Source organism: Tenrec ecaudatus, chromosome 7 (genome assembly GCF_050624435.1).
Source record: "Tenrec ecaudatus isolate mTenEca1 chromosome 7, mTenEca1.hap1, whole genome shotgun sequence".
Lineage (NCBI taxonomy): Eukaryota > Metazoa > Chordata > Mammalia > Afrosoricida > Tenrecidae > Tenrec > Tenrec ecaudatus.
This window is the reverse complement of record NC_134536.1, coordinates 117,672,762-117,695,412: the sequence shown is the minus strand read 5'-3', so window position 1 is coordinate 117,695,412 and position 22,651 is coordinate 117,672,762. Positions and strand designations below refer to the sequence as shown.

General features: G+C 43.3%; 1 protein-coding gene and 1 long non-coding RNA gene across 2 annotated transcripts in view; one reads left to right on the top strand and one right to left on the bottom strand.

Moving 5' to 3' along the window:
• Window positions 1-263: 263 nt before the first annotated feature.
• KLHL31 (kelch like family member 31) lies at window positions 264-22,612 on the bottom strand. Its single transcript, XM_075554966.1, has 3 exons — window positions 22,394-22,612; window positions 2,720-3,923; window positions 264-996 (listed from the first exon to the last, which is right to left on the bottom strand). Exons 2-3 carry the CDS (start codon window positions 3,889-3,891, stop codon window positions 264-266), a joined length of 1,905 nt encoding a protein of 634 aa, XP_075411081.1. The 5' UTR covers window positions 3,892-3,923; window positions 22,394-22,612.
• LOC142453547 (uncharacterized) overlaps window positions 396-22,651 on the top strand; it is a 143,153-nt gene continuing 120,897 nt past the window's right edge. The window contains exon 1 of the long non-coding RNA XR_012785396.1: window positions 396-1,041. This is a non-coding gene — a long non-coding RNA (uncharacterized LOC142453547). The remainder of the gene's footprint in view (window positions 1,042-22,651) is intronic.

Here is a 22,651-nt window from a genome sequence, read left to right as displayed (position 1 = left end):
TAAAATTGTGTTTCTCCTGTGTTGGCTATGGCCCTGTATCTTGCTCAAAAAAAAAAAAGAACAAAAAAGACTTCGAGGTAGATTATGCGATCCCAGCAATTTACAACCATCAAGATACATGCCACCCCCACCCCCAATATTTTCAAAATAAAATCACTGTAGTAAATGGTACGTATTTCCTTTTCGCTACCCACGCGGCGCTACCAATCAATCCCAGCGCTTCCTGCGTCGCGCCCCCCTCCCACCCCTCCATCTACCTGGGCTCAGATACTGACGGGCACGGAGGACACCGAGCTGGCCCGGGATTCCCGGGTCACGTGGTTGGGCATGGCCAGGGCGCAGCAGGACACGCCCACCGTGGCCTCGGGCAGCTCCTCCTCCTCCGTCCACTCGTTGAGCTCCGGGTGGAAGCACTGGATGCACTTCTTGTACTTCTTGTCGCCCTCGTTCCAGCCGCCCACCAGGTAGGCGCGGCCGTGCAGCGCCGCCGCGCCCGCCGTGCTCACGCCCACGGGCAGCGGCGCCGCGTAGCTCCACCGGCCGGCCGCCGCGCTGTACGCCTCCACCGTGAGCACGTCCACGCGCTCCCCGCGCGGGCCCAGCTGGCTGCCCCCCACCACGTACACCCGCTCGCCCAGCGTGACGGCGCAGTGCCAGCCCCGCGGCGTGCTCAGCGCCGGCCGCTCCTGCCACGCGTCGGCCGCCGGGTCGTAGGCGCAGACGGAGCGCGAGTACGCGTTGCCGATGTAGCCGCCCGTCACCAGCACGCAGCCGTCGGCCACGGCGCTGGCGTGGCAGCAGCGGGCCACCTCCAGGGGCGCCTTGGGCTGCCACTGGTTGGTGGAGGGCACGTAGCACTCCAGCGACGCCAGGCTGCCCTCGGCGTTGCGGCCGCCCGCGGCGTACAGCAGCCCGTTGAACACGCTCAGGCTGAAGTGGGTGCGCTTCTGGCTCATGCTGGCCAGGTGGATCCAGGTGTTGAAGCGGGGGTCGTACCTGCAAAGGGCAGGGCACTCACGTCAGTCCGCACGTCGCGAGGAGGTGGGCCTCTTTCTTTGTTGATTTTATTTGCTATGTTTTCTTTTTTTAAAAACTATCATTTTATTGGGGCTCATACCACTCTTATCACAACCCACACGTACATCAATTGTGTAAAGCACGCTTACACAGTCGTTGCCCTCATCATTCCCAAAACTCGCTTTGCACTTGGGTTCCTGGAATCAGCTACTCACTTTCCTTTGGAAAAACCTCCAGCCCAGCTCCTCACCTGGAAGCTGGTCCCCTATCTCTTAAGAGGCAGTCAAAAGGTATGGCTTTGGCGCTTGGCGAGGCATTGATGCTGTCGCTCACCCACGTTCTGCAAGAACACCCCCTCTGCCAGGCCAGTTGGAAAGGAGCCCACAGCACGGAGCCTTTCTGTTTCTCCTGTATATTCAAATATCCATCGTTCCAGTAGGATTTATCAGCTATGCGTGTGGGAGCTAGGTATCTGTAAGCAATTAAAAAAAGAAGCGCCGCCACGCTAAAGTCAGACCCTAACCGTCCCTAGCTGATCTCACTGCTCCATTACAATAGGGGTCAAGTGATCTCCTGTCTCCGGAACACTTTCTTGTCGTGGCCACTCAACAAAAGCCAAGCTGCTCAACCGCATCTGCTTTCTTCTATTTAAAACGAGACGGTGGAACTCATGCTCAAAAGCAACGAACAAAGGCCCAACCCTGCGTGGGGTCTCTATTTCCCAAGATGTGTTGGTAGGTAAAAACACGTTAGTTAAGGAATGTATGTTTTTCAGTGCGACGACGATTGTACCGTAAACACGGAAATCAATACTGTAGAAGCACACCGACTTGACTACCAATGCAGGAGTTATCAGCAGGAGGGAATTAAGCTGTCAAGTTAAACTGATGTGTTCCTAGTTTAGGTGTATTAGAAACACACAGCTCATTCCTTCAGTTTGCAGTTCATTTTTGTCTGAATTAACCTTTAAATTTAAATTTTAAAAAATGATATGCACAGAAAAAATAAATCACCTTTCTCATGATACACTGTGCAAGTTCCCAGCTCTTGCTCAGCTGTTGGGTCAAATTTGAGCTACTCCCATAATATAAGCAGAATTTTCTCAATATTTCATTTACATGGAAATGTAGTTTTGTGTCATAAATCCAAGATAATTATGGTATGTGAGTTCCACTCTATTGGGCGTTGTTATGTATCAACTGTATTGCTATTTTCTCTACAGTTCCATTTTCAAACAAACCATCATATGAATCTGTGGTGATACTCTTAACGATCTCTTCACTTTTCCCAATTGTGAATCTGACAGGCCTCTCAGTAGCAACCCCTTCCAAGAAATTTGGTGTTAAAGAAAAAACTTTCTTCCCATTTAATATTAAAAACTAGATTCACGCCCACTTTCAGAAAGGCAGTGTACTGTGAAGCCCCTGGCTAGAAGTGAGAAAAAATAAATTAGTGGGACTTCTTTGAGCAACATGTCTTGCATATGTGAAATCATAATAACCATGACTTCCCTGCAAGCCTCACAGACTACCTCAGAAATTGAGGGTGCAGGTGAATGTGCTTTATAAAGTTCTATACACATGCAAGGTGGCATTATTGTTACTAATGATTATTATTAGTTTATTGAGCCCATGCACTTTTATGTCAGGGCTACTTCCCCACAATATCGACCCATTTCGTCTCCTAGTGAAAGATGAAGTACCTGCAGAAATTGTTGACCGCGTGCTTCGCTTGGTTTCTTGCATCATTCTGGTCTTCGCCACCAGCCACATAAAGAAACCCATCCATCACAGCCACGCACTGATTAAAACTCTTGGCTGGCATTTCTGTCAGCTTGCTCCATCCATTTTCAGGGTCTCTGTATAAGATGTCACGGCTGAGAGACTTCTCAGTCAGGCCTGGCCGTCCCCCCACGGTGACCAGGACTCGGCAGCCCCCTCGGATTCTCGTGCGTCTGGACTGCAGTGTGTTTTGATGATAAGGAAGTAAGTGGTAGTTCATAGCATCCACCAGAAGTTTGTGACAATCTGCATCTTGCATCATTCTGGGCACAGACTGAACGTAACTGACCAGGTCCTGAGCAGAGATGGTACCGAAGCGAATGGTGCTCAGAAGATCTGCAGCGTATTTCACTCTCTTTGGGTCAAATTCTAGCCATCTCATAGCAATCTGGAATGCTACTATTTCAGAAGGCAACTGTAAGTCATCATCTATGAGTAGTTCATTAATTTGCTCGAAGGTAAGTTTCATAAACTGCTCCGATTCTGCAAATTCAAGGAAGTTATCCCGGATAAATCTTTGGGCGGCGGCTTTTGCGTTCTTCAGGGAGTATGTTTCAGCCATGTTAGCAACGTACATGCAGTTCTCAACACTCATCTCCTGTATCAGAAAATCGCTGCACATCTTTACAAGCGTGTGGATCTGAAGATAAACAGCAGCGGAAATAATGCTTCCTATCGTATACAGGGAGAGAGTCAACTTCCCCGTGTAGGCGTAGGCAATGACTGTGGCCAGACCCAGGGGTGCGATGTCGTTGAGGTCCACCCTTTGAGTCGATGGGTCTTTTTTCAGGATGTTGTAAAAGTACTCACTGCAGGACGCCATCACCGACTTGTGAACATCAAAGGATTTGGTTTTGGTGCCAATGACTAAGTCGCAAAGGAAGCTCTCCTGTCGCATTTTACTTAGACCTTCTAAGAGGTTGGGGCCATAGGAAGCATCTGTTAGCTCAGAAGAAATGCAGCTAAGGCCATTGCCTCCTTCCAGGAGCCCGTTCAAAGCATTTAGTTTGGTTAGGGGACTGTCTTCCACAATGATGGTCATCTCATTAATATCTCCTTTGTTCTTTTTGACTGTCTTCTTTTTGGGCGCCATGTTGGCAAACACACTGTCACAGGCAAAAGTTGCTAAAAGGAAACGACACAGAAACACGATTTTATTCTATTTGTGGTTAGGCTCTTCTTATGCTACACTGAAGCACTTGTCGTTGTTATTTGAAAAAATGGTAGTGGCCTAAAGTAGGTTCACTCACAGTGAGAGTAAAGACTTGCGTTTAAGATTTAGAGACTACATTTCAAAGGCATTAAATTCGATGCCTATTTTATTGGTATTACTTCATCTTCTAACATTGCAGATACTTTTAGAAGGATTTCTATTACTAAATAAGACCCTAGATAGCAGTATTGATAAGTGATTACTTTATAGCAGAAGTGACCCCATTTTCTCTGGTGTTGTAGACTCAACTGTGTAGACTCGAACTCACCAAACTCTCTGCCATCAAGTCAATATTGACTCATAGAAACTCCCCTGTGGATTTCTGAGCCTGTAACTGTTTACGGGAGTAGAAAGCCCAGGCTTTCTTCAAAGGAGCTACTGGCAGTTTCAACCAGTGGACCATGTGGATTTCAGCCCAAGGTGTAACCACTACACCTTGTTAAATATCATCTGAAAGTCTCAGTTTGGTTTCATAAAAAAGTTAATTACAACCACTTTGAATGTTTCCCTCAATAAAATAGTTATATTCAGGAAAAGTCTGCCTTTGTAGGAAATATTATGGGAGGGTGATTTCATTCCCAGTAGCACTGAAACCTATTATATTTGACTAGAGCATAGTCAGACTCACATGGAGAGCACTCTGTGGTTTTCCCAGAAGATTGAAAAGAAGAGGGTTCTACATTCAGATACGGCGAGATTGATGCTGATTTTTATCTCCGTGATACTTTTTCTCATGGAAACTTAATGAAAAGATTCCAGAGCTCAACTAAAGAATATGAGAGGACATCTGCGAATTTTGTTTAAAAATAGAAGCGTAAGACAGCGGATGGTATATGGAGATAAAAATAATTCATACATTATCAAGGGATCATGAGGGTGGGAGGTGGGGAGGGAAGGGAAAAAAGGAACTGATATCAAGGGCTCAAGTAGAAAGAAATTATTTTGGGAATGTCGATGGCAATATATGTAAAAGTGTGCTTAATAATATTGAATGCTGTAAGATTTGTAAGAGCCCCTCAGTAAAATGATTAATTTAAAAATTAAATAGCATATTGCAATGGGCAATCAATCAATCAATAAATAAAAAGTAATGAAGGTGGTGCTTGCTTTATCAGATGTAAGGAAGAAAAGAAGAATTAATATGTGTGGTAATCAGAACCAGTTGCTGTCAAGTTGATTCAAACTCATATGTTACAGTGCAGAATTGCTCCAGAGGGCTTTCTTGGCTGTAATATTTATGGAAGGAGATCACCAGGCCTTTCTTCCATGATACTACTGAGTGGGTTTGAACTACTAACTTTCAGATGAGCAGTCAAGTGCAAACCTTTTGGGTCATCCGGAGAAAAGTCAGGGGATAAAACTTGTAATGATCACAGTTCAATTGGTTTCCTGCTTTACAAATTCGCTAAAATAACCCAGTGAATTGAGTTTCTAAATGATGTACACACAAACATGTATAAAATCTACACAAAACTAGGATTTAAAAAAAAACAACAAACAACCCTATGGGCAATAAAGGATCTTCTGGGCATGATACAACATCTAGAAGCCATAAAGAAAGACTGAAAGACCAGAATATAGAAAGGATGAGAACTCGTGTAAGAGAACATCAATTATTTCAAAGACCAGCAACAAATGGGTAAGCTAAATATTAACGATACATGTATTAGATCAAATAATTGCCACAATAGTTAAGGAACTTCTCAAAGCAGTGAAAAATCTAATTAAAAATTGAACAAAGACTATGAACAAGTATTTCACAGAAGATAAAGTACAAATAGCCAATGATGTTTTTTACAAACTACACTTACTACTAGTCAGAGAACTGTCCCTGGAAAACAAGAGATCCTTTTTTACCTCGGAGTTTCCTCATCAGACAGTCAATCTGGTAAGGTTCCTTGGAGCAGCTGCTGGGAGTAGAATGGAGGTGTAAGAAACGGTGGGGTAAAGTTGATTCAGGTGTTTCGATGGTAGTTTGACAGTGTCTATTTAAAAAAAATATCCCGGTAGGGTGGAGGGAGGGTGAGGGAGAAAGGGGGATCCGATTACAAGGATCTACATATAACGTCCTCCCTGGGGGACGGACAACGGAGAAGTGGGTGAAGGGAGATGATGGATGGTGTAGGATATGACAAAATAATAATAATTTATAAATTAGCAAGGGTTTATGGGGGAGCAGAGAGGGAGGGAAAAAATGAGGAGCTGATACCAATGGCTCAAGCAGAAAGCAAATGTTTTGAGAATGATGAGGGAAACAATGTACAAATGTGCTAGACACAATGCATGGGTGTATGGATTGTGATAAGAGTTCTACGAGCCCCCAATATAATGATTTCTTTAAAAAATCCCCTATGTTTTAGTACTGAAATTCTGAAACTAGAAATATTTCTGAGAAGTATTCTTCTATCCACAGAGCGATAAATCAATAAAGATGTTCATATTTTAAAGATAATAACTTTTCTCCCATTATCAATAGTATAAATATTTGTAGAAGCTTTAAACCTGTAAAGTATACCTTTAGCCCTAGAATGTAGCTCTGAGAGGCTCTAGTATTAAACACAACTTATATAGACTTAAGTTTACCAAATATATATTTAACCTTTTAAATACCATGCAGATTAAATTTTGCTTTAACCTTTCTCAAAAAATTAATACAAGCATCAGAACTTGAGTAGCTAAAGGAAATGGGAGAAATTATGAAGTAAGAGAACTGCATAGAAATTTTCGAAGGAAGGGCAGCTCAAGAAGACAAAGTAAATTATTACAATGAAATGTGGAGCTAGTTAAACCAAAAGGGAAGAACACGCTTAGCATATCTCAAGTCGAAAGACCTGAAGAAACAAGTCAAGCCTTGAATTTCAATATCAAAAGGTTCTGTGGGGAGGTATCGAATGATGCAGGAAGCATCAAAAACCAGATGCAATAAATAATGCCTTTTACCAGAAAGTCCTGATCCACATTCACCCATTTTAAGAGCCACAGAGGATCAAGAAGCATTGAGGCTGAAGAAGGAAGTCCATGCTGCACTGAAAGCATAAACAAAACAAGGGCCCAGGAATTGACGGAATATCCACAGTCAATGCTCAACAACAGTCACGAAATCAAAGGGTGCGTTCCATTGGGTAATCTGCTGCACAAGACTTCTCTACAGTAACGTTGCCACTTTGAAGACTAGAGTGCGCCTGAGCCACGCCATGGCATTTCATTTGCTCCAGATGCATAGGAAAATGGAGCATTTAATATGGAAGACGGAAGAATAATCTGTTCATGTGTCTTATGGTATTCAGATGAAGAACATTGAAAGTACCACGGACTGCCAAAAGAACAAACAAATCTGTCTCAGAAGAACTGCAGCCAGGATGCTCTTTGTAAGTGAGGATAGTGAGACTTCATTTCGGGTAGTTTGGACATGTTATCAGGAGAGACCAGATTTGGAAAAGGAATTCTTTGGGAAAGTAGAAGGGCAGAGAAAAAGAGGAATACTCTCCGCAAGATGGACTGACGTACTGGCTACAACAGTTTACCTTACTCCTGCTGCATGGTGTCCCATAGTAAGGATGTGTAAAGGTAGTCAGCGGTTCCCTGACTGATGGACAGTTAGGGATTTAAGTGCTACATTTTTTCCTCTGTGTGTGTGCATATGTATGTGTTTGTTTTAAAATCTCCTTGATGTCATCATGAGAGGTAAGTAAAGCTTGGCTTTGAGCCTCTTTGAAAAGGTTCTTCAGTTCAGTTAAATGGGAGATATGTTTAAGAAAGTCCTTATCTTTTATTATAAAATAATATAAAGGACCCCTCCTCTCCATGAAAAAGGAAAATAGCAGGTCGGCAGGGAACAGAGAAGGCCTATTTAAAAAAAAATTTTTTTATTCCTCATTAAGCTCAAATAATGACATTCACATTTATGTATTATTATTTTTTTGCTTTTTTCCCCCACCTTCACATTTATGTTTGCTTATAAGCCTGGGGCCCTGGTGCTGGAGTGGTTCCATGGAGCTGCGGACTACAAGGTCAGGAGTTTGAAACCGCAAGCAGCTCTTTCAGGGAAAATAAAAGGGGGTTTTCCTACTCCTATAGATGGTTACAGTCCTGGAAACCCACCCTGACCTATAGAGTCGCTGTGCATTGGCATCGACTCAATGGCGGTGAATTTGGTTAGTTTGTTTCCATAAGACCTTAGCACATGAATTCTTCCGCATTCTTTTTTGAAAACAATGCAAAATGCATCCTAACCTTGTGGCATAGATTTTGAATACTCACCATTATTTTGGTCCTCAAATGCATTTAACTTATGTGTTGAATGTTCCCTTGTGGGAGTTTTTGGAAATTAAAGCAAACAAGCAAAATGTTTAGCAGTTACCAGATATCTACTGCTGTGTGGGCAGCGCTGACTAGGAAGGATGGAGCAGCGCAGCCTGATATTTGTGGTGAAGAGACCCGTCACCGTAATCACAGAACGACAGTGAGGAACTGGGGATGCACAGTTGCCATTTCTGCTACATAGGGTGCATATGCCTTTGGGGATGTGGCCCTATGTTGTTGGAAGAAACCTTTCCGCCAATATTTCAATCCTGAAACGGTAGGGCTAATGGCTACTCATTGTTTTAGGAAAACCCTAAACTTAAGAAGTCATCCAAATGCTTCAGACAGAAATGCTAACTATTTTAGCCATCATACTACTTCCCTGCCTCTCTACTATCATGATCCCAATTCTACCTTACAAATCTGGCTAGACCAGAGGATGTACACTGGTACAGATAGGAACTGGAAACACAGGGAATTCAGGGCAGATGATCCCTTTAGGACCAGTGGTGTGAGTGGCAATACTGGGAGGGTAGAGAGTGGGTGCGTTGGAAAGGGGGAATCGATTACAGGGGTCTACATGTGACCTCCTCCCTGGGGAATGGACAACAGAAAAGAGGGTGAAGGGAGACATCAGACAGGGCAAGATATGACAAAATAATAATTTATAAATTATCAAGGCTTCCTGAGGGAGCGGGGAGCGGCGAGGGGAGGGAAAAAATAAAGAGCTGATGCCAGGGGCTTAGGTGGAGAGCAAATGCTTTGAGAATGATGAGGGCAATGAATGCACAGATGTGCTTTACACAATTGATGTGTGTATGGATTGTGATAAGAGTTGTAGGAGCCCCTAATAAAATGATTTAAAAAAAGGCTTCTTCACTGGTGGTATGTAGAGATACTATTTAAACTATTCAACAACTGATAAAACAGGATGCCCTCCTACTAACCCCGGGGAACCTGGGATCACAATGAGTTTAAGGTCTTCCTGGGGCAGGGATGGGGTGATGGTGGGAGGAATCCAGGTGTGTGAGTGGGGAGTGAAGGACTCTGTTGTCAAGTCAATTCCAACTCTTGGAGACCCTGTAGGGTAAAGTGGAACGGAGGACAGGGTTTCCAAAGCTGTAACCTTTAGGAAAGGAAATGCCACGCTGTGTTCCGGGGAGCATCCGGGGAGGTTCAACTGCCGAGAGCTTAACTAGAGTGCCACCAGGCCTGCTTCAATCATGTCAGTGTGTATTTGGGATTTACCACATTCAGTTCAGAGAGCTCTTGATACTTTAACAATGAGTGTATGTATTAAAACATGCTGGTCTGGGGTGTGATTATCCTTAGATTATTTTCATTTTTTAAGGACTTTTTGCTGTTTCTGCTGGGACTGGCGTCTTCTGGAGAATAGAATCCAGCCTCACCTGATCTAGTTTCCAAAATTTTCTGTTTTCGGTTTGTATTGTTTTCTTTGGTTTTTTTTATGCATATTAGAGTGTATCCCAGAGGTGTTATGTCAGTGGAGGCCACCCCTTTTGAAGCTGTGTTATATGCTTTTCTGTGTTTTGATAGATGAAACCTAGGATTGATTACCCTAGAGGGACAGCAAGTAGAATAAAGGGTTTGGCAGAGGGGGTCCAGGGGTTGGGGGGAGGGATAAAAGGGAGGCGATGTCAAGGAGTCCATGTAGAAAAGAATGTTTGGTGGCAACTGATTGTGGTAAGAATTGTACAAGTCTACTTGATGTGATTTAAATTTGGAATGATATGCTATCTGTATGAAACTCCAACTAATAATAATAAAAATAAAAGCATCCAGCCTCTACAATACTGCGATATGTTGAAGACAAGGAGAAAAATGCCAGCGGTTCCATGTGAAGGAGCAATAACATTGGATTTTCAATTTCCTACACTGTTATTTTCTTTTGCTATCCTCAAAGGAGGTAACCACAGGCATCCTTAAAGTTAAATCAGTAGCCACCTTGCTCATGCTTGCCTTGAGGAAGATCCTATCATAGAGCTGTAAAGAGCTCAGCCTCTGAAGAAGGACTGCCAGGATTTGAACCGCTTCCTCAGGCTCCACTTCTGATATGGTGAAATAAAGCTTCCATCTGACAGGAAATAAACCATGAGCTTGTGAGGTGGAAAGAAATACCCAGAGACAGTGGGTGGGCGGTGTGAAAAAGCAGGACAATTTTTTTAAGGAGATTCAGGAATTGGAAAGAGGAAATGTTCCAGGTGTGTTTCTACCCCTTGACTTTGGTTATTTTTTGTTTAGCCTGTGGTCAGATTGCAGTTGTTGCTGAACAGGGCAATTACAATTCTAACAGAAAAGTCCCCGTACTTCTTGGTTGGCGAATCAGAAAGCAGTTTGTGGCAGTCAAAACCTCTGGAAAATGAGGCAGGCACTGTGAAGAGAGAGAGCGAGAAAGAAGACTCCCCGCATCAGGTGTAAACTCAGCACACATCTTTGACCGCACCGTGTCTATTCGGGACAGACTGCAAGCAGCCCAAGCTCAAGGTGAATACATCAGCCACATTTAAGTTTGAGCTGCTGCCCAAGAGGCAGTTTGACGTTTGAGTCAAACCAACTTAATTTGCTGTTGAAATATCAACAAGAACATTCACCCTCTTGAGAAGAATAAACATGAATTCAGAGTCCTCATAGGACAATATTTACTATATTCATGACAGAATAAAAAATTAGCTGACACATCAAAAGAGCAGAAAGAAGTCACCTATTCTTGAGACAAAAGACTATCAGTAGGAACTGACCCCCGGATCCCCCTGCTGCGGGAACTGGCAGGGAAGGATTTTAAGACAGTCGTCAAACTATTCTCCATCATGCAAGGTAAAAATATGCTTGCAATAAATGAACATACAGAACACTCAACAGAGCAACAATAAAATGAAAATTCCAGAATTGAAAAATACAGTATCTAAAATTTAAAAAATCCTTAATAATAGGCTTTATAATAAAATGGAAATGGTAGAGGAAAGAGCAAAGTTGAGCATAAATCACCAGAGATTATCAGCACTGCAGAAGGGAGAGAAAAAGAAAGCTTGCACATCAATGAACAGCACCTCGGGAGCCTGTAATTAAACATGAAAAGGTGTAACATACCTGTAACTGGAGTGGCAGAGGAATACCAGACAGATAAGGAGGTAGACAGCACTTCAGGAATTAAAAAGTTAAAGGGATAATGGCTGAAAATGACCCTAACTGGTAAATTTAGTGAAAAACATAAATGTACAGATTCAAGAAGCACAGAACATTTCAAATAGGATGAATACAAAGAAATCCACAACTAGGTTATTTGTGATCTCCGAACCCCTCAAGCAATTCCGAGGAGAACTTGGAACAAGGCCTTCGCTGCTGATGTCAGATGAATTGTGGCCGAAAGCAGAGAATACCAGAAAGATGTTTACTTGGGTTTCATTGACTGTGCAAAGATATTCGACTGTGTGGACCGTAATAAACCATGAATATCCCTGAAAAAAAAAAGGGAATTCCAGAACACTTCCTTGTGGAGCAATTGTATATGGATCAAGGAGCAGTTGTACTAACAGACCAAGGGCATGCTACATGGTTTAAAATCAGGAAAGGTGTGCATCACCGTTGTATCCTTTCATCAGACTTGTTCTATCTGTATACTGAGCAAACCATCAGAGAAGCTGGATTGCGTGAACAAGAATGTGGTATCAGGTTTGGGGGAAGACTTATTAACAACCTACCATCTACAGATGACATGCAACCTTCCTTTCTGAAATTGCGGGGGACTTGAAGTACTTGCTGATGAAGATAAAGGATTATAGCCTTCCGTTTGAATTGCAACTCAGCGTCAAGAAGCCCAACATTCTCACAACTGGACCAATAGATAACATCTTGATCAATGGAGACAAGGTTGAAGTTGTCAAGGAGTATGTCTTGCTTGAATCCACAATCAATGCTCATGGAAGCAGCAGTCAAGAGATCAAAAGACGTGCTGCATTAAGTAAATCTGCCGCACAAGGCCTCTTCAGAGTAGAGAAGGGCAAGGACATTACTTTGAAGACTATGGTGTTCTCCATCGTTTCATATGCATGTGAAGGTTGGACACTGGTTAGTGAAAACTGAAGAATGGGTGAGTTTGAATTATGGTGCTAGAGAACAATATTGAAAGTACCATGGGTCGCTAACAAGATAAAATCATCAGTGTTGGAGGAAGTAAGTTCAGAGTGCTCCTTAGCAGCAAAATTTCATCGTACGTCCTTTGGACATACTGTCAGGAGAGACCAGCTCCTGGAAAATGACGTCATGGTTGGTAAAGTGGAGGGACAGTGAGAAAGAGGTAGATTGACGCAGCGGCAGCATCTATGGGCCGAGGCAGGGGACAGTTGTGAGGGCACCACGGGGCTGTAGGATATGTTCTTTTGTTGTGCTTAGGGTGGTTTTGGGTTGGAGCTGACTTGATGGCACCGAACAACAACAACAACAACAAACCAAACCCACAGCCATCAAGTCAATTCCGACTCATAGCCATCCTACAGGACAGAACTGAGCTGTCCCAGAGACTTCCAAAACTAAAACTCTTTGTAAGAGCCAACTGTCAACTCTCTTGTCCATGGTGCTCAAACCACTGACCGTTCGGTTAGGGGATGAATGTCTAGCCACTGCACCACCAGGCTTCCTTTATTATGGTCAATATTCTTAAATTAAAAAAAAAAACTAAAGAGAAATTCTTGCAAGCATTAGACAAAATTGACACATTACATGCAAGGAAACCATTATTCCAATGCCCACTAACCCCTTAAAGAAACATGGAAACCACAAGATCGTAGACTATCCTGCATAAAATACTGAAAGAACATAACTGGGAACCCAGACTTCTTTACACGGTGAATATGTTCTTAGAAGGAAGGTGAAATGGACATATTTCGAGGTAACTGAACCAGAGAACTCCCTGTCAGCAGTGAAGACAGTGCTCAAGGAAGTTCTCCAGGCTGGACGGAAACGACGCCAGGCAGAAGGTTAAATCTTTGGGAGCAAATGAAGATCTCCAGGGATGACAAATATATTGATCCTTAATATTCTTTAAAACACATCTAGTCTCCAACTAAAACATGGTAACATTGTCGTATGGAGCTTATAACATATGTAGATGTAGTACATCTGAGCATGATGGCATCATGGGTGGGGGTGATGGGGTAAATGAACACACATAATTGCAGTGCTTTTAGGTTTTACCTGAAATGGTACAGTATTAACTTTTGTAGTCGGTAAAAATTTGACTTTGTATATAGTGATCTCTAGAGTAGCGCTGCTCCATGTGCAATTTTTAATTTCCAGTAGCTCGTTAAAGAATTTAAAAGAAGCAGATGGAATTAATTTTGATAGTATATTTTATTCTACCTGATACATTCACAATATTATGATTTAAACACGTAATCACTATAACATTTAAAGAGATTTTTATATTCTGTTATGGATTGAATTGTATCCCCTAAGAATAATTATTGAAGTCATAATCTCTGTACCTGTGCATATAACCCTGTTTGGAAATGGAGGTTTTCTTTTCTTATACCAATGAGGTCATGCTAGAGAAGGGTGGGGCCCAACCGGGTGGGGCCCAACCCAGATCTTTTCTGAGTGGCTGCTTAAAGAAAGAGAAATAGACATAACAGATCCAGACACACAGTGAAGATGCTGTACAAGGCCCCAGCTAGAAGCCAAGAAAGAGCAAGAAATGCTCTGGTAATTTACCAGAAGCTGAAAGAGAAAGGTCTTTTCCCTACAAGCCACAGAGGGAGGTCAAGCCCTAACTTGATCTTCCACACCTCATTCTGGAGTGGCCCCTTTCAAGTTCTCGATCGTTTTATGTGACTGATGACTGTTGTTACATCAACAGCCCCAGAGTAAACCCCCTTAAAAAATGCACCGAAAGAAGCATAGCTAAAAGGTCAGTAGATAAACTCAAATAGAAATCAAAAGATGGCAGGAATAGAAGAACCAAAATTGAAGGAGACAAACAAAACAAAGCAAAACCCAAACCAATGGTAAGAATAAACCTAACGACATTGATCATTGTATTAAACGTCAATGGTCTGAACACGCTAATCAAAAGGCATAGCTTGTCAGAATGGATGGGAAAAGCAAGACCCAAATAGATGCTGTGTACTAGGGAGTCTCTCTCCGTGTCTTCATAGGTACAGATAGAAATAAAGTAGAAGCACATAAACGGAAAGAGTGTTATCATGGAATCAGAAAACATGAGAATTCTCAGCATTATAACATAATAGCATTACACAAAATAGATTTCAAGACAAAAACTGCCGTTAATGATAACAGGAGAATTTCATAATGATAAAAAGTGAATTCATCATGAAGACATAGTAATCCTAAATGCATAGATGCCAAATAGCAGAGCTTGAAATTGCCTGATGCAGCAAAAAAGCAGAACTAAATGGGCTAATGGGCAGTTTCACAATGAGAGAGAGATTACCATTTCAAATATGATTTTGAAATAACCTATTTCCTTCTGTAGGGAATTTTGTATACTCTCAGGGAGAGAAATATAATTCGTGCAGTCACCTAGTGGTAGTGATAACCTGAGAAGAGAAAACTTGGAAGACAGGTGTTTGTGGTTTAAATAGGCAAAACAACAGATGACATGAAACACACCAAATCTATGTGCCCAGGCTTGGGGATTCAATTTACACCATCTGTTTTGATGGGGTGGTGTTAGGATGAGAAAGTTTGTAGGTGAGGTGAATCATCCTGGATGCTGGTTAGTGAGGGCTTTTAAGAAGCGGAGGGAGAGGGGGGAGAAGGTCACAGATATAGAGGAGGCGCCTCAAGCAGAGTCAGGGTAGCTTAACTCAGCGTGGTAGATGAGGGGTAAGTTGGCTGTGGGGTCAGGAGGGAAAAATCTTGGCAGGCGTTACTTCAATGCATGTCAAATGCCCAGACTGGTTTCAACTTGAGCAGTGTCGAGAGCGAAGGATGAAGAACCCTTCCGGAAAGGAAAGGGCAGACTAGACTAATCAGGGAACGTACTGGCTGTTCCTCCTGCACCCTCTTTCTCTTGCCGATGCCATCGCTGTCCTCCAGTCCAGGCCTTCAAGCTGCCCCTGGTGGTAGAGGTGCCCTTCTGTGGCTCTGTGACCTGACCCTGGCTTGCTCCATTCAGGGAAACTTCTCTTGCCCCTGCCCTATTTTCCCAGGACTTTACTGGGTGATACGTTAGCTCAGCGGTTCTCAACCTGTGTGTCACGTCCCCTTTGGGGGTCGAATGACCTGTTCACAGGGGTCGCCCGATTCATAAGAGTAGCAAAACTACAGTGATAAAGTAGCAACGAAAATAATTGTATGGTTGTGGGGTCACCACAACATGAGGAACTGTATTAAAGGGTCGTGGCATTAGGAAGTTTCAGAACCACTGTGTTAGCTAGTCCAAAGAATTGTACTACATGTTGGGCTGCTAACCACAGGGTAGGCGGTTCAAAACCACCAGCGGCTCTGCAGGAGCTCATGGACTTTCTACTCCCTTAAAGAATTACAGTCTTGGACACCCCCAGAGGCATTTCTGTCTCGTCCCCTCAGGTGGCTGTGAGTCAGAACGGGCCACGGGGCAGTGTGTAGGGTCCCTGAGAGTCAGAATGGACTACACGGCATGTGGCAGCGCCAACTCGTCCTCGCAGAAGCACACTGGTAGTTCATCAGTTTCTCTGACTCGGATACAAATTTCTAACAGAGCAGTCAAGCAAGTCTATTTGTTGTTTGTTTGCTTTTAAGTAACATAGGCATTTTGGAGCACAGAAACCTCTAATTCTCTCCAGGGGAGTTGGAGAGAGAGAAGCAGAAGGCCATTTAAGGGACCATTGAAATCAGGTCCAGTAGACAACTGCCTGTGTTTTGCCAGAGACACTCATGTATTCCGTCTCTATCCTCAAAGCTGCTTTTCTCAACTGGGGAACTGCCACGGACCAATAACAATGAAAACGCTCAGCTGCTGATTGAAAAACTGGTGGTTCAATACCACCCACAGGTGCCTTGGAAGAAAACCTCAGTGCTGGCGTTCTGAAAGTTGACAGCCTTGTCAAGCTTGGTGAACACAGTAGGTGGCTGCAACACATGGGGTTAATTCCATGCGTCGGAATTAACTCCCCCGGCAACTGTGCTGGTTTTACTGTGGATGGTGTTCTGTGGATGGTATTCTGTGGATGGCATTTTGTGGATGGTGTTCTGTGGATGTTATTCTGTAGATAGTATTCTGTGGATGGCGTTATGTGGATGGTATTCTGTGGATGGTATTCTGTGGATGTTATTCTGTAGATGGTATTCTGTGGATGGTGTTCTGTGGATGGTGTTCTATAGATGGTATTCTGTGGATGGTATTCTGTAGATGGTATCTGTGGATGGTATTCTGTGGATGGTGTTCTGTGGATGGTATTCTGTGGATGGTATTCTGTGGATGGTGTTCTGTGGATGTTATTCTGTAGATAGTATTCTGTGGATGGCGTTCTGTGGATGGTATTCTGTAGATAGTATTCTGTGGATGGTTTTCTATAGATGGTATTCTGTGGATGGCGTTCTGTGGATGGTATTCTGTGGATGGCGTTCTGTGGATGGTATTCTGTGGATGGCGTTCTGTGGATGGTGTTCTGTGGATGGTATTCTGTGGATGGTGTTCTGTGGATGGCGTTATGTGGATGGTATTCTGTGGATGGTGTTCTGTGGATGGTATCCTGTAGATGGTATCTGTGGATGTTATTCTGTAGATGGTATTCTGTGGATGGCGTTCTGTGGATGGTTTTCTATAGATGGTATTCTGTGGATGGTGTTCTGTGGATGGTGTTCTGTGGATGGTATTCTGTGGATGGTGTTCTGTGGATGGTGTTCTGTGGATGGTGTTCTGTGGATGGTGTTCTGTGGATGGTATTCTGTAGGCTGTGCTCTAGGGCAGATGGCTCCTTCATTGTGGAGATCCTGGAGCCTCGGAGAGAGACAGGGAAGATAGGGAACACTTTGAACAACATTCTCAAGGCCTTGCTTCTGATATTCTTGTGAGTTTTTTGGGTGATGATGGATAGGAGGCAAGTCATGCTGGCCCATCCACACAGACACATACTCCCCGTGCTACCTGGCCAACTTACCTTTTCCCACAATTGCATTTAATGAAGAGCAAAGGCAACCTTAAACGAACGAAGTTGCACAAGGGCGGCCTTAGGAGTACATGTGTGTATGCCAGGAAAGCGGAACAATTTAATTCACTTCTATGTAGTTATTTGGTCATGCTGTTAGTGTCTAAGGGTGGTAGCATGGACCCAGAGAAGGAGATTAGAAAAGACTATTTCAAAAGGTGAGATTACTCAGTAATCAGATCAACTAGATACGTGAACAAGAAGTCAAATGGAATATGCAGAGGAAATTCTCCCAGCTTGTCCCACAAATGCTCACTGTGCACCCTCATGTCACAACCTGTCTCCACCCATTCCTGGGGGCTGGTTGATCAGTCACAGTGATAGTCAAAACAAAACAAAACAATATATATATATATATATATATATATATATATATATATTCACATAGAGCCTGTAATATGACCCAGTTGCTAAAAAATACATTTTGAAAGCGTCAATTCTTTTTGACTCAATTGGCATACCAACTCAGGATACCAAGAGGATTTCTTATCGTTGATTTAAAAGCTTTTTTGTTTGTGTTTTTTGGATGGAGTGATTGCCTTGTGGCCTGCTGCTCTGGGACTCCCCAGGTGTGGTAGCCAGAGAAGTCACTCTGATTAGCTTACCTAAGGGAGAGCTTGGATCCTAGTCTCAAGGGCTGCCTGCTGAGTACATCCTTGCTGAGCTGCCCATTTAAAAATAACCAAAACCTGTTTCTACATTTCTCCTGATTTACAATAGGTTTGGCTCTCCCTTCCTGCCCAGGGGCATTCATATAAGTTTCCTTCCCCCCACCCTGGAGAATGTTAGCGTTAGGCACTTTCACACGGGCTCTACCATAGTAGGAAATTCAGGAAAGAGGAGCTGGCTTAGCAGGAGCAGCTGAGGTTGTGTAATGAGATGACCTGCTATTTAGAGGCACTGCCGGTCCCTTCCTCTTCCACCCCTTTTAGTGTGAAGAAGAAGGTCCGCAGAGTGAATGAGGGTTGTGGAAGGGTCCCTATGACATTGGAGGGTGGGGGTGGGGAGCTGGTATCCCTTCCTCCAGGGAAAGAACTCATAGAATCCCATCTCCTCTCTGCCCCACTCGCGATCACCCAGGACTTGGATCCCCTGGAAGGAGCTGGGCATTAGAGACTGGGCAGTAGGGTGACAATGTGGAAATTACATCCTCTCCTCCCCCACCGCCCACTGCAGATGCCAGCTCTTGGGGCAATTCTTTGATGGCAGTGCCATGTATTACATCCAGCTACTGTAAGTGATATAAATGGTCACATTCTTCATTATCTTTTGTATTTGTCAAGTTTAATTAAGTACATTAGCAATCAATTCCTAGATATAAATCAGCAAGCGTGAATCTGTATTTTGTATTGTGTACAGGGTTCTCTAGACTAGAGAAACAAAACAAGGACACTTATGATTTTATAGATAGATAGATATATAAAACACCAATTAAACTGTGACCTTATTAAACCCACATGTGTTCATTGGCCAGGTTGGCACAATAAACCTACCTATCACATGTACTAAGTATAAACTGGTACTCCATTTCTGTCTAAAATAATAATTACATAGCTAGCATTTATTGAGTGATTGTTATATAGTGGATTTATGTAAAATTATGTACTTTATATGATTTTATCTTTAAAATTGTAAAAGCTACTACCATCCTCAAAGGGTGGTTATACATTTGTAATATTTTCTTTTTAAAAAGGAGGAAGTGAGGGTTAAGAGAGGAAAGCATGTGCCCAGGTTCATGCAAGTGTGCAGGTAGTGTGTTGTGGAAGGAAAGCTCCCAACCCAGATTGAGTTCTGACACCTTATATTGTTTCCTGAAGTCAAGGGCAGCTTAAAATCCGTAGAAGGTAAACTAATTAGCTCTTGCCACCGTGAGAAGGTAGAGCTCAAGTGACGTGGAATAGAGGTTTATAAAATAGATATGGAGAACTTGCAGGGGTTCTTTATAGCTCCAAAAGCTGAAATAAAAGAGTTGCCTATTTGAACGTTTTGTTCTATGACAAATAGATCTGGTGGATTTCCTAATTCTGCTGGGGAAAGCACAGACATGACAGTCCAAACAAGCAGCCAACCCCTCGTGGTGACTCCATCCTGACTCACAGAAGCCTGTCGGGCAGAGTGGACCGGCCCATTTGGTGTTTCTGAGACTGTACCACAGTAGATAGCAGCCTTTCCTCCCCTTAGAGCAGTTGGTGAGTTTGAACCGCCAACCTCTGGGTAAGTGAAGCGCTTTCCCAACAGCACCACCCAGGATTCTTTCCAAGAGATGAAATGAGTCAAAAAATAAATAAATACATTCAAGGAAGACTTGTGTGAATTTGTTGATCAAAAATCTAACATTTCTTTTTAAATGTCTTTTTAAAACATTCCCTATAGGTGAACGTAAAATTACTTTTGGGGTTTGTTTTAAAACATCTGACATTGACTTGTGCCTGACTTTTACCTAGAATGTCTATAGACTTCATACAAAAAATTAATTTTGGTTTCAAGAGTCTCCAAGCCAGAAACACAGAATGAGGACTCTGTTATTTTCTGTTATGGTTTTGTTGGAAATGATAGTAAAACAGTTCTTTCTCTTTTCCAGTCGTGTATGTGTGTGTCTGTGTGTGTGTGCGCATGTGTGCGCTATATCATATATATTGTCTCATTCTCCATCACAAGATCAATGGACTGGACCCCAGTTTTCTGGACTGATGTGTCTTTGATGGTCATGGAATTAAAAACTAGATTCATTTCGTTCTCGCCATCTGGTAAACCTTGGATAAACCATCCGAACTTTAGTTTAATCATCTGTCAGATAGAAAGGTGTGTACATTCCAGTTATAACGTTTGTAGAGAGTTAAGAACACATTTTCCTCCCTACTGGTGCAGGTCTGGCTTTGCATCCCTCCCCACCAAGTATGCCTTCCATCAGCCCTGAACTGCCTGAGACAGAGGTTCCTCAGGGGGGTATGTGTCTAGGTCTGAGTTACCAGGTTTCGTAAGTAAAAGCACAGGACTCCCGGCTGTATTTGGATTTCAGCTAACTAATGGATCATTTTTTAGCATAAACACACCACGTAAAGCAGCCCCAGTGGCAAGTAGGGAAACACTTGACTGCTAACTGCTCAGACCTACCAGCTGCTCCGTGGGAGAAGCCATTAAACAAAGATGAAGCATCTAAGAGGAAACCAACCAAATGAAACAGAACCCACTGTCAACGAGCTGATTCTGACTGTAGGACAGAGTAGAACTGTCCCGGGGGCGGGGGTGTGTTACTGAGTGTGGATTACAGAAGCCGACTGTCTTCTCAAACTCCTGTTGGATTCGAACAGCCAGCCTTTTGGTTAACAGTTGAACACCTAACCACGACTCCACTCAGAAAAGATTAAGTCCAGGAAGTTCTGTGGGAGGCAGTTCTCCTCTGTTATATAGGGTCGCTGTGGGTTGGAATCCACTCAAGGGCACATGTCTAATTTCAGATTTAGTAACATTGTTCCGAGTTGTGTTTTCAGTAGATCCATGAGCTTTCTGGGGTGTGGTGAAACCTGGGCATGTGTGTGTATGTGTGCTTTTCTTCAGAATGGCCCCTGAGCTTTTGTGAGGTTCTCAAAGCAGTCCTAATGCCAAAATCAGTTCAGAACCCCTGACCTGGGACTAGCATTGAGAACAAATGGTATCTACATCTACCCTACTCTCTGATTGGCAAGTCTATGTGACAGTACTCTGCTGAAATCAGGTCCTCTGACCTGAAGCAGATCCCAAGAGAAAAAGTTCTTTAGAACTGGCTCTAGAGGAGAAAAAATGATCTTTTGATTTTTAAAATTGTTTCCTGATTCTCTCTCTATGCCCCCACCCCCACCCCACCCCCATCCCCTCAGGCCCTCTTGTCTCCTGGAGAGATACACAGGACAAGCTGAACAGCCATGTGTGCTGAAGCGTCACTGTCACTTTCAGACCAGCATAAACTGGGATCCCAGGATGGTTTCTTGCCAAAGAGGCAAATCAGCTGCTAGCTCTGTGTCTCTGCCACATTCCACAGCCTGCATCTGTCGGGGCTCCTCAGAGCGGCCTCCACAAATAGAAACATGCCCCTTCTGCCACTTGCCATTTTAAGTTCAGTCTGGCCAGAGGGGGTTTTCCATTTTGTCATTTCAGCTCCAAAATGGTTTTAAATATAAAACAACTGTCAGTATATTCATGTGCACACAGTCAAAACAGAAACAAGCCTCAGTATCAAAATTTTTTCAAAGTGTTCTTTTCCCTCCTTGTGTGTATATATGTGTGTGTGGTGAGGTTGGGGGGGGTGGGAGTAGGGTGGTGGTGGTGTGGTGTTAGATTTCTATTTTGCCGATAAGTTTTATTTCTGGAAATTCGTAGTTGTCTGATTCTGCTGCGACCAATTTAGTTAAAACTGACTGCACTTTCTGTAAACATTTAAAAAAGTTCATTTTATCTTTCACAATTCAAATGGTTTATTTCAACTTACTCAAACTAAATTGTTTACATGGGCCTTAAAGTGTTTCTTTTTTTCAAAGAAAGGCCATCTAAACTTTGTGAACAAATCAAGAGAATGTTATTTTCTCTGTGCCCTTCCCCTACACACATTATGGAAGAAGAAGATTAAAAAAACACGTTATTTCGTGCTCTAGAGACTTAAAATTATTATTATAAATTGGAACGAATTTTACTTTTTAAAAAAGGCCTTGGATTTCTATTCGTGTGACGTTCTCCTAATGCGTCCCATTCCTTAGATTTCAAGACAATGATTTCTGGCATCCAACTCCCAGTCAGGGACATGAGCAAACCGGCCCAGTTATCCTCCTTTCAATAGAGTAAAGCCACAACGACAAAAGCTCAGACACCCCAACACCCCCCCACACACACACCCCGGAATTTACATGAGAGGAGTTGGCAAGGGTGGCCCAGCTCCTTACCCTCCTGTGTGAAGGAACCTTCCTGAGCTGTGATGACAAAAGCTTTAGCAGCAGGCTCCTCTTGGGAAGTGATCTGTAGAGAGACAGAGAGAGAGGGAGAGAAGGACAGTTCGGTGGGGCAGCACCAGCAGCCACCTGACAAGCCCGGCAGCAGCAGCAAATTTGAGAATGGCCCTTTGCTGTCCCTCTGGGCAAGGCAGGCTGAGCCTGCACTCTCGCCTAGAGCGCTGGTCAGAGCCCTCCTCTCCCTCTTTGGCC